Genomic DNA, 12,139 nt, shown 5'->3' with positions numbered 1-12,139 from the left:
GAGAGAGAGAGAGAGAGAGAGAGAGAGAGAGAGAGAGAGAGAGAGAGAGAGTGAGAGAGAGGGGAGGGGGGAGGTGGCGGTGATAGTGAAGGACGAGACCGGTGAGGAGGGGGTCAGGATGGTCGCTCGTGGTTCGTATGCCGCCGCTGCCGCCACCACTGCTGCCGCCGTCGCCGTCGGGTGGGAAACAGGAGAACGGAATAGAAGGGATGATAACATTTGTATCATATTTAACGCTAGAACGAGCGGGTTAAGGGGTGGAAGACAGCCTCCACCCGCCCGACCACCTTCTTCCTCATCTCCTTCGGTCTTCTCTCCCGCTCTCTTGGTCACCCTTCCCCCTCCCCCCTTCCTCCTCCTCGGTCTCTCTCATAACCGCGCTCCTCCGCCGCCACTCTAGAACGCCACCTCGCACCCCCGTTTCCTCTTCCCTCCCTCACTCTCGCCACTCTCCGAGTAATATACCACTGAAATCAATACCACCACACTGCCTTCTCTATTTACCCAAGCTCATCATCCGTACACAAATTTATTGCGTGTCCCTAGCAGCTCGAAACATCCCTCTCGATATCTGGCGCGGCCAGATTGCGACTTCGTCCTAGTCCGGTTAATGTCACGCGGTCCATTTAACGCGTTCCTTCTCGGAAATCCGCCTATCTTTCTCAAAAAGTACTTATCGATTATCTCGTCCGGTTGTTTATTCTCATACCTTTCAAAAATGTTGGCCCTCAGAAAATTGAGCCAAACATCTTGCTTTTCACAGTGCAAAATTTTTCTTTTCAAATAAAAAAATCAAACCACAATTAAATAACAAATAAAAACATCTTGGTAATCTTTAAATACCTTGTGATTAACTTGGCGATATAAAAAAAAATCTATTTGTTTTAAGTCTTTTAGATGCATCCGTATTTGCTACGAAAGATATTCAAGTGCAAATGCGAAGATAGAAGTCTAAAAAAAAATGTACGTAGATTTTAAGTTTTTTAAATTACTCTGAGCTTTTCTTGCTAATCTACGATTTCAATTTTCCTTAAACCGTGCGGACAATTTTCTCCTGTGCGGCAGTCGAATGTAATTTATGCATGCGCTGGGACGTCGGATAAGATCACGTTAGGCGGCCGGTGTGGTAGTTAGCGGGGGAATTTTTTAAATACCCGCCAGAGCTGAATTACTTAAAACGGTCACGACGCGCACAGGTGGTTTCGTGCGTCCGTATATACGCGGCTCACCCGCACAAAATCTTCTCGTGCACATACGTACAAAATCGCGGTGCACACACGCGGTGCATCGATGGGACGTTATACGCTACGATAATATTGCGTCATTAGGCGGGCAATGCTACTATCGCGTGCCCTGCTTTGAGCTCGTTATGAGCCACGTTCTGAGAGCCGAGAGGACGGAGCGCGGTGGTGAAGCGGAGCGAGGCGGCGGACCTCCGCTCTTGCACCGAGTGAAAGATAACCGATAAGTAGTGTTACGAGATAAATGCCACATAAATTAGCCGTACGCGATATATACGTGCTACGGCCACATACAGTATGGATGCAAAATTGCAGGTACGGTAACGGGCTTGTTATAGATATAGCTTGGTATAAGATAAACGTATGCGATAGCCACAAATTGTTTCACGAATGAGAAATGTATACAGGTAATTGTGTAATAACACTTTCTTCCTAATTATACTTGCACGTTATCGAGTCGAATTCGGATTACAGAGCGCCAGAGATTCGACAGAATAAACCTAATCTTTTTTTAATATTTTAGTATTTAATTATCAAGCTTAATTGAGCGTAAACGTTTCGACTTGGAATCAGATTACGCATTTATGAGCTCATGTCGGTACATTGTGCGCCGGAGCTTATTGCCTCCAGGCGTTTGTACTGTTAATTTATTGTTCGAGCACAATCGGAGCATCACGTGAGCGAGGCATCGAGATTAATAATGCATCTCGGAGGGTGCGTCCGTCAGTAGGACACACGAGAATGTGGGTCGAGTTGCACGTCTACTTGGACGGGAGTCCTTGTATCAAAAGCTCGATGTACTCGATAAACTGATTGCTCGCGTGGACCATATTATCGTCTCATATGTCTTTTCGACTTTTTCAGGAGAGCGACGCTGAAAAGAGCGACCAGGACCTGGTCGTCGATGTGGCGAACGAGGTAAGAATGTCATTAAAAAAGCGTCATTTATCCATTAATTTTTGAAAAATATATATATATATATATCTATCTATCTATTTATGTAATATCACATTTATTTACACGTAATTATAATTATCTTTCATAATTATATTTTGCATGCGAGTTTTAAACTTTGCACTTGTTTAATGTCAATTAAAACTAATATTGTTGTCGGGAAAAAAAAACGACGCGAAATGATTTTGTTCCAAACTTGTATATATTATACTTTTAGAAAATAAAAATCTATTAAAAAAAAAAAATCTTATTAAAAAATCTATTTTGATGTTAAGAAACGAGAGAAAAAGTTTTTGCGGATAAAGATATATTGCCGAATTAAAGAAAGACTGGTGCTATCGCATGCTATATCTTAAGTAGGATATTGCGTGTGTTCGTTTAACGAAATCCTGATATTTGCGTATCGCGAAAGGAGGCGTCGTCGCCGCACGCGAACGGGGAGCACTCGGACCCACGTGAAAACGGCACTCTGGAGAAGCTGGGCGCACCGGGCCACGTTGGCGGACCGGTATCCGGCGCGGGCTCGGCATCCGTTAAGGACAGGCCGCCGTCGCGCAGCGGCAGCTCCTCCGCCCGTAGTACACCGTCTCTGAAAAGTAAAGATGTAAGATCTCGCGGAGAGTAAGCTTATTCGGCGCTGCGACCCGGCTCAGTCGTGACTCTGTCGCCCATACATGTACCGAAAACCCTCTCGCGGAGCGAGCTTAAAAAGTCGATCTCTTCTATTTGCGTGGTACTTATAGGGTCGTCAGACGTTTCATCTCTTTCTTCTTTACGAATTCTTACTCACTTATGTATTTATTTTCAAGGACAGAACGGTGACCAAGAGGCAAGTAGTATAACAAAACTGTGTGATTGTTGAAATAAAAGCATCTTCAATCGAGCGCAATTCGTTGTACATATTCAAGTGATGCCGTTTTCTGTGAAAGTGAAATTCTTTAAAATCTTTTTGAAAACCACGATTTTTTTATAATCAAAGAAGGGGAAAATGAATTGATTCTAAAGAATCGAGTTAAATTAAATCCATTATTATTAATACTGTATATTAAATAGATACTGTTTTACATACAAAGTTGGAAATGTATGTGCTCGTAACGTGTAAAGTTCTAAATAATCAGAGAAGCGCGACCGGCACGGACTATGGGCGCATTCAATAACCAGTACCACAATCGCTCACTGAGCGCTCACTGAGCAGTTGTAGTACTTGAATGCACCCTATGAAATTCTCCAATCATCCATTTGGCAGTCATTTGTAATGAATTTGTTTCATAATTCATCATTATATGATCAATTATATATTATTATTTTATCCTTTATTACTTAACATTCAGTAAATAACAAGGATAAAATAAGTGGGGATCGCTTGAAAATTTTAAACACAGTCTTCCAAATAAACACGGAAGTCATAATATCATAAGAACGTTACCATGACTTTACTTATCACTTGTAAGTTTATTTTTTAAGTATCAAATTACGTCATGATGATGTTCCATGATATCATTATGATTTAAATTATGACTGTGTTTTATCTGAGTTATCCTACTCGCTGAGCGATTGAACGTAAAGACCAAAACACAGACTTTTGTATAACGCATGATGCATAAAAGAATTGACCAATCAAAGTCTTTCTATGAAATGAAAGATTGATGAATCAATCAGAATCAGACGAATCGAGTCTGATCTTAATTGATTGGATCTATAGATAGAAATCAATCATATTCAATTGTTTGGCATTTAAATTATCTCCTTGATGCAAACCGGAAAAAATCGATTAAACATCAATGAATCCAATAATCGGCTGGCAATTCGATTTTTTATTGTGAGAAGGATATCGACTCTCATTGAAGAATCGAACAAGAATTTGGCATCTGGGCACGTATTATAAAATTATTCGAGACTGGATCCGACCGGATTTATTCAATTATTCCCTAGATTTCTATTGTGTTATTTTCTAGGGAAAAACGAAATAACTCCGATCGGAATCCATTTCGAACATTTCCATAATACGTGTCCTGAGTACAGTGCAATTTCTGCTCGACGCAGGCTCTTGCGTTTGACGGCCCTAATCATATCGTAACATTTCCGCGACAACACGGTACTTTTTTTTTTATTTACCCGATCGATCGTCTCGAGGCAGCGGCTCTCTGCCGCCGCGTGCGAAACGAAACGAAAAGGAAAGATATCGCGGCTGACATGGTCAGCAAATTTGCAATCGGCATGGTCGAGAGCTTAGTACGATTGCGACACAGTGAGCGTCTGCAAAAGTGGGTGCAAACACCGTGCGTTCGCCAGGTCGACAAGCCGGGTACACCTGTGGCGGCGGCGAGGGGCTCGCGCAGTTGTACGCCAACTATGGGCGGCATCCCTGGATCCTTGGCGCGGGTCTATCATCCGCCATCGTCGCAGCAAACGCCACCGCAGGGTTATCAGGGCTTGCCATCCCGCGGCAATGAGCCGCCGCAGTCGCCCTCGCCATACAGCAACTTGCCATACGCGCGGCCCTCCATGGTGATTCACGACCCCGTAACACCTTAGTCCTTACGTTACCACGCTTTCATTAATTAATTAATATAGTTTTATATGCGACTGAAAAAAAAAAGTACAAATTGATTTTGATGACCGCAACCGTTTATACTACTATTAATTTCTTTCAACCCTAGAAGGACTTCTATAAGCGTTCTCTTTGATTGTCTTCATGAGTACTGTAAAGCTATCTAAATCAAATCTGATGAAATCTAACTTAGTCTATATTATCGAATGATAGAAAGGTCAAACTGGCAGAGGTCCTCTTAGGGTTAAAACGCGATCAATCTCGTGTAAGAATCATCCAAATCGACGATGACCGTTTCCTAAGGCCATTTATTTCTTATTTTTGTGCTATAAACAAACGCGCCTTTATTTTTTTTTCTCATCTCTGTGCGTCACAATATTGAGCGATCATCTCTTCCGCAGATCGGTTTCGACGGTCACATGAGGATACCCGCGAGTAACGGATTGAACAACATCGCAGGTGGCAAACCGTACGTAATTATAATTTACGTGAAAAAAAATCGTCTTGAATCTTTTTAACAAGGAAATCTTGTAAAATGTCAAATTCTAATTTTAATGAAACTTTGTATACATATAAATTACATATAAATAGAATTTAGAAAATATTAATTGTGATTTTAAAGGATGAAATCATCTCTTATATAAAGTAAAAGGCAATAAAATGAGCGATTTAAAAAATTATTTTTTTTTTAATTATTAATATAGAATATTTTTTGATATCTTGAAAAGTTCTTGATATGTAACGAAAAAAGTTGAAAACTCTTTAGTTTAATAGAACATATTTCAATTTTTCTACAATCAATTATTGCATAGAAATTGTATTTCAAAATTAATATTATATAATTTTAAAGATTCAAAATATTCAAATTTTCTGGAAAACTTTTTGTTGCGAGTTATCATAGTAAATTATAGCGAGGATTGATTTCATCTCTTAAAATCATTTATTAGTCGCAACTGATATTTTCTATAAATTCATCTATTTATGTATACGTTTCATTAAGTTTCATTAAAATCAAAATTTGACATTTTGCGAAGTTCCCTTGTAAGTTACTTCTCCCCGGCATTGTCCCTCGCGATAAAAGCGTTAAACACTTGCGTTTATTTCGCGCAGGGCGTACTCCTACCATATGAACGGCGAGGGCCAATTGCAGCCTGTACCATTCCCCACGGACGCTCTGGTAGGACCGGGTATCCCGCGTCACGCACGTCAGATTAACACCCTGACACACGGCGAAGTGGTTTGTGCCGTTACGATCTCGAATCCGACCAAGTATGTCTACACCGGCGGCAAAGGTTGCGTCAAGGTCTGGGATATCGGCCAAAGTGTCGGCAGCGCCAGCGTGAAACCAGTTTCGCAGCTGGACTGTTTGCAACGTGACAATTACATTAGGTGAGAGCTCTGAGTGATTGATATCTCACTGTTAAAACATTTCGTTGATCTTTAGATACTTTCGTGAAAAGAACGTGCACGATTTGATCTCGTAAAGTAGGTAGCGAATAAAGTCACACATTTCTTCTGGTAGTGACTAATAATTTTATTTTAAAGAAAAAGAGACTGTTGTTTGGAGTTATTACAGCACATAAATTTTCAATGTAAAGGGTTTCTAAGTGTGCTGCGAAATTTTAAAGAAACTAAAAAGAGGCAAAAAATTTAGAAATAAATAAAAAGCGAAATAAATAAAACGCGCGAAGTAAAAAATCTTTTAAAACTGACAAAAATTATCTTAATTATATTGTGTTTACTTTCATTTTTAACCAAAGCAGTATCGTCTCATTATCGTCAATATCATTTTTTAAAAATAAAATATAAAAATAGAAACTTCTGAAACTTTAGAACTTCTGTTTATTTCTAAATGTTGCGTTGGCGATGTCTAATAAAAGACCTATGCTGAGCGTTGAAATATGTGCTAATGATGTACCTGGATAAATTTGGCTCGTTATTTAGTGTACTACGAAGAAGGTTGATAAACGCTGATATAGATTAAAGTACTATATTTATTAAAATAAAATTTCTTAACAATAAAACTAATTAAGTGGAAGACATTCGGCGAAATCGGTGTGTTTTAACCTTCCAGATCCGTGAAACTTCTACCTGACGGGAGGACCTTGATAGTAGGCGGAGAGGCCAGTCAACTGAGCATTTGGGACCTAGCTAGTCCCACGCCCAGAATTAAAGCAGAATTAACTTCGTCGGCGCCTGCGTGTTACGCCCTGGCGATCTCGCCGGACTCGAAAGTCTGCTTTAGCTGCTGTAGCGACGGCAATATCGCCGTGTGGGATTTGCAGAATCAGTCGTTGGTCAGGCAATTTCAAGGTCACACGGATGGCGCGTCCTGCATCGACATCTCGGCTGATGGATCAAAATTGTGGACCGGCGGTCTCGACAATACCGTGCGCTCCTGGGACCTTCGCGAAGGTAGACAACTGCAGCAGCACGATTTCACCTCGCAGATATTCTCTCTCGGTTACTGCCCCACCGGGGAGTGGCTGGCCGTCGGAATGGAGAACTCGAACGTCGAGGTACTTCATGCTACCAAATCCGACAAATACCAGCTGCATCTGCACGACTCCTGCGTGCTCTCGCTGCGTTTCGCTTCCTGCGGCAAGTGGTTCGTCTCGACTGGCAAGGACAATCTGCTGAATGCGTGGCGTACGCCATACGGTGCTTCAATATTTCAGGCAAGTATTTAAATGCAGACACTAACTTGACGGGATAATTTATATTCTTTGCCTCAATTTTTTGTGTTCGCTTGGCATCCAGCCACAACCTAAAACTTAGCATTCATGTAAAACGGGATGTATATTGGATATATGCATCTATATGTATATTGAATTTGGGCTAAACTATGTCTTTTCTATTTCTTGTATTTTATTATTTTTTAAAAAATTTGTTGAATTCAATTTGGTTAAAAGTAAACAAATTTTTAAGAGAGAGAACTTTTTGAAAATGACAAATTAATATATACAAAATTGAATAGTGACGTTTTCGTAAGTTTTATTTTTGCCAATATTTTTGTTAAAATTTTGCAGTCCAAGGAGTCGTCGTCGGTGCTGAGCTGCGACATTTCCGCAGACGACAAGTACATTGTGACCGGATCCGGCGACAAGAAGGCCACTGTATACGAAGTGATTTACTAAGCCTATTCCTAATAAAGAGACTTGCCTTTCCTTCTTTAATAACATTAAAATCATGAACTTTGTTAATGTGTATTCTATCCTTTCGCGAGGAAGGAAGGCGCGAAGAGATCCCGAAAATAGGGAAACTCTCGGCGGCCTTAGAGCCAGTGTGGCTGATAAATGTGTACATATACGCATACGCGAAATTGTATTGTAACGAAATTACAAATAGAAGAATGAAAAATCGATGTGTGTGCGCGCGTGTTTATGAATGAGCGGGATCAGCGATGTATATTAATCTTGCATGTGCGCGTCCCGATTTCGCGAGTGCGTGTCCCGATTCTCCGCCGATTTACAGTACATACGCGTAATATCTGCGCGCGGACGGGACTTCTATTTGTCACGTGTATACAACGAGCGTACGCATTGACGATGGAACGGCGTTCCATCCAACCGGAGCGGTTCGCATACGCACTAAAGTAAACGAGAAGAGCCTTCGCAAACGGTGATGTTAGATATACAAGGTGATTCTTGATTGCACGCCGATATCATCGGAAAACAAGTTTAAGAGTCTAGAACAAGGCAAAAATGCTAAACGAGCTTTCGTTATTTAGCTTTTAGTTTTCCTGAATGATGATAAATTTAAAAAAAATATATCTGCAAGCATTTACGCTATATGGCTCGATTTATTATCAGGGTTGATAAAGTCACATTTTAAACATGTCACATTTCAAACTATTTAAAATATGTTTAATCGACATGTTTTAACATGTTTTTTTATAATACTATTTAAAACACATGAATGAAGCATTAAAAAATGTTTAAAAAAAATGTTTTGTTCTTAAAAAAAAAACATTATTTTTTGTCAATCTTGTTTATTATCTTTCCAAAACACTATATAAAGTATTTCTTCATTAAGTACTTTACAAGTGAGACTTAAAAATCAATAGGGTAACCCATTATCTTAAAACAATTAAGTTTGAGATGAAGAAAAGATAAACTTGAGGACATCATCATCTTTTTTATTTCGAACTTTATTGCTTAATCTTACCAAAACCAAGGTCATCCTCTTTCCTTTTAACAACTGAGTAACTTTTATTTGAAATATTGTTGTCTTAAACTTAAAAATTTTTAAATATCCTGATGTGTAATTGCAAAATAAAGTTGTATATTACGAATTTTTTTAGAAATATCACAGCGAAAAGTGTGCATTTTCTCTAATTCTATACTTTTTTTTAAATTCTAGATCTCTAAAATATCAACGAACAATTTAGATTCACCTTATATATGATCTTGTAGTTACGTAAATGTAGGGTTATAACGCGCCTAAAGTGGATGGCTGATAAAGTGGTATGATATCATCAAGATTAGCCTGGCCTACTCACCCAAAAATCGCATTAATTACGCTTTTTAGTAAACAGATATGTGATCGACAGACATCATTTTGAATTTCTGCGACCGCTGTATCTTCAAACGAATCATATTTCCTTCCTATTACCCTCCAGTATAAAGGTGCAAAGAAGTTTAATGCCTGTTTTCATTTTAATGTAGATTAACCTTAATTTTCAGAACTAGAGAAAGATGAAAAGTAAGTTGAACCGATATTAAAGTTGATCTAATTTGATGGAAACGAACACAAGAGATATTTAAGTGGCATTTAAAAGTGTAAAAGTGTAGAACATTTTCTTGTTTCTGCGTTCTTATGACATTTTTTTAGAGGCTTGATTGACGCAGATTTTTATTATTGAAATATTCGTTATTGACGTAAAAAGCTAATTCGTTATAAATAATCGCGTAAATCTTTAGATTCTTAATTTAGTTCGATAATTTCTAATTTTATGAAGAAAAATTATGCTGTATTGAATAGTGATTTGCCGAGCGAGACGATGGCACGTTGCGCGGGCTTCGAGTCATCTCCTGATTCTGTCGATGTCAGTATCAGTGTCACGATGCCTGTCGCTGTTTATACAGTTCTCGCGGTATGAAACTAGTTTATGAACGAATACCTTTTTGCATCGTAAATATAGTACGATACTTACGTGTAATCGAATTTCTACGTGATATAGCGCGTATGCGTGACGACGAATGGTAAATACGAATCCCTGTACAGAATCCTTGTACATATTCGACGATTGTGATTAACAATTATAATAAGATGCACGGTGTACGTCGATATACGGCGTGCACCCGAACTCTTTAAGGCCGTGTTTCAGTATACATTGCTGATACTGAAAATCTATAGTATACATAACGAATGAACTATAGATTTTCAGTATTGGCAGTGTATATCGGAACATGGCCTATAAATATACCTATGTAAAGTACAATCCCCCGTGCACAATCGAAACAAAACTATTTCTCTACTTTAATTAGGTGATACACGCGGAGATCAATAGAAGCGGTCAACTTTGTCGCGACGTTTAATATTAAGTTAAAAATATCGACTAATTATTCTTTAATAAATCAACGTTATGTAGAATTGAGACCACGATGTCTTTATGTTAAAAAAAAAATAATAATTAATCTATGATAATTGAGACGCTTAGTCCAATTGTAAAGCATAATAAAAAACAGTTTTGTAAAACTTTATACCTTCGATTGATCTTCGCCCGAAAATTAGCCGAATGAAATTCTCGACAGAAAGACGAGCGCGAATTGTAATGCATTATCGAAATGAGTAATTTCGTAAAATTATACGGTCCTTTATGTTTTTGACGTATATTAAAACCGAATAAACTTTGAGAAGAAATAGATGGTTACTTTATTTGAGCTTAGTCGCGATGAAAATGATTCTTGCGATTCTCGTCTTGCTGGCGAACACAATAAAACTGAAAGATTTGATTAATGCATTATATGTAGAGAAAGTTACGTCATGTAATTAATGATGACGTATCCACAAATTTCTTGAGAAAATAAATAAGAATCTATTCCATTTTTCCCGTCGCATTTTTAGCAATAATAACATATGACAAATTTTAATACTATGATTTTCTTTGTTATCTCGCATCGAGTTAGATTTTCCCAATATTCTCTCTCTCTCTCTCTCTCTCTCTCTCTCTCTCTCTCTCTCTCTCTCTCTCTCTCTCAGTGTGTGACAAAGGAATAAATTTGTTTTTCGCAATTTTACGCGCTTTCTTGGAACGTACGTCGGAATTCGTATGACAAATCCAGTCACTCGGCTTCTCATGCGATAGAATATAAACAACAATTTACATGGCCATTTTGATAAGTCAATGATTTTTTAAAAGATTATTAAAAAAATAAATCGAATTTTAGTAAAAAAAGAAGTAAAAAATTCAATCAATTAATTCAAACTGCGTATGTAATTAGAGATTATCACAAGTGAAATATTATATTTTTTATTGAGACATAGATGCGATTGCTGTTTTTATTATTTTTTTTTTAATAAATGTTATGAATCGGTATTCATAGTCAATTCTTATTTTAAGACCATTTTAGGTATAATCTTAAAATGTCATAAATCAATTATACTGAGCCATATAACATCTTAAGATCTTAAGTAATGTCTTAAGATACTAATAAAGCTCCAGTTTATCACAGAGAAGAGTGTACTTACAACGGTCTTAAATACAAGAATAGTTATGTACTCCCATAATACACAAAATAATAATGCAACTGTACTTAAAAAACGGAGAAAAGAGAGAAAGTACACGAGAAAGTATACATTCACTATCACTAATATTGCAGCCAAATAATTTATTGTTAATAATTGCAAGATGTCTATACCTTAAAGAATAGGAGATTCGAAAGAAGGAAAAAGTAAGTACAAGACATTACAAGTTCGCTTTCGATAATTTTCGATGTATTTACATTTTACGTGTAATCCGTGTGTACAAGATCGTTAAAAACATTAAATGTTTATACTCGCATTATGATAATCTATCCATGTATTTACATGTTCTTCCGTGTGTACAAGATCGTTAAAAACATTAATGTTTACAGATTTATTTTCCTCTTTTTTTACCTTCTTTTTTTCTCGCAGACTGCATCGCATGCCCCATATTCGCGCTCTCTCGTTCTCTCTTTTTCTCGTTGGATTATCTTTTTTTTTAATATTCTCTGTCGTATCGCCATTACTTATATACAAGTAAAAAAATTCTAATAACGTTAATATCGTTACGCGCCAGAGATTATACGTATCCATTCTTCATACAAATCGTTCACATGAACATTTAGATACACTCTGGGTTTCTCTTTTTTTTATCCGATCAGCGATACGATTTCGCACTAGTACTTTCGAGATAAAATCAAGATCG

General features: G+C 37.9%; 1 protein-coding gene across 1 annotated transcript in view; it reads left to right on the top strand.

The window, feature by feature from the left end:
- The window catches only part of LOC108688398 (protein groucho-like), a 77,154-nt gene extending 68,572 nt beyond the window's left edge, over window positions 1-8,582 (top strand). Inside the window, exons 11-17 of the mRNA XM_018194647.1 lie at window positions 2,106-2,159; window positions 2,608-2,799; window positions 4,488-4,703; window positions 5,148-5,215; window positions 5,857-6,135; window positions 6,821-7,424; window positions 7,776-8,582. Of these exons, the coding sequence (XP_018050136.1) occupies window positions 2,106-2,159; window positions 2,608-2,799; window positions 4,488-4,703; window positions 5,148-5,215; window positions 5,857-6,135; window positions 6,821-7,424; window positions 7,776-7,883 (1,521 nt within the window). The 3' untranslated portion in view covers window positions 7,884-8,582. The remainder of the gene's footprint in view (window positions 1-2,105; window positions 2,160-2,607; window positions 2,800-4,487; window positions 4,704-5,147; window positions 5,216-5,856; window positions 6,136-6,820; window positions 7,425-7,775) is intronic.
- Window positions 8,583-12,139: the final 3,557 nt, after the last annotated feature.

This window comes from Atta colombica, unplaced genomic scaffold (genome assembly GCF_001594045.1).
Source record: "Atta colombica isolate Treedump-2 unplaced genomic scaffold, Acol1.0 scaffold105, whole genome shotgun sequence".
Classification (NCBI taxonomy): Eukaryota; Metazoa; Arthropoda; class Insecta; order Hymenoptera; family Formicidae; genus Atta; species Atta colombica.
This window is presented reverse-complemented; position numbering and strand designations above follow the sequence as displayed.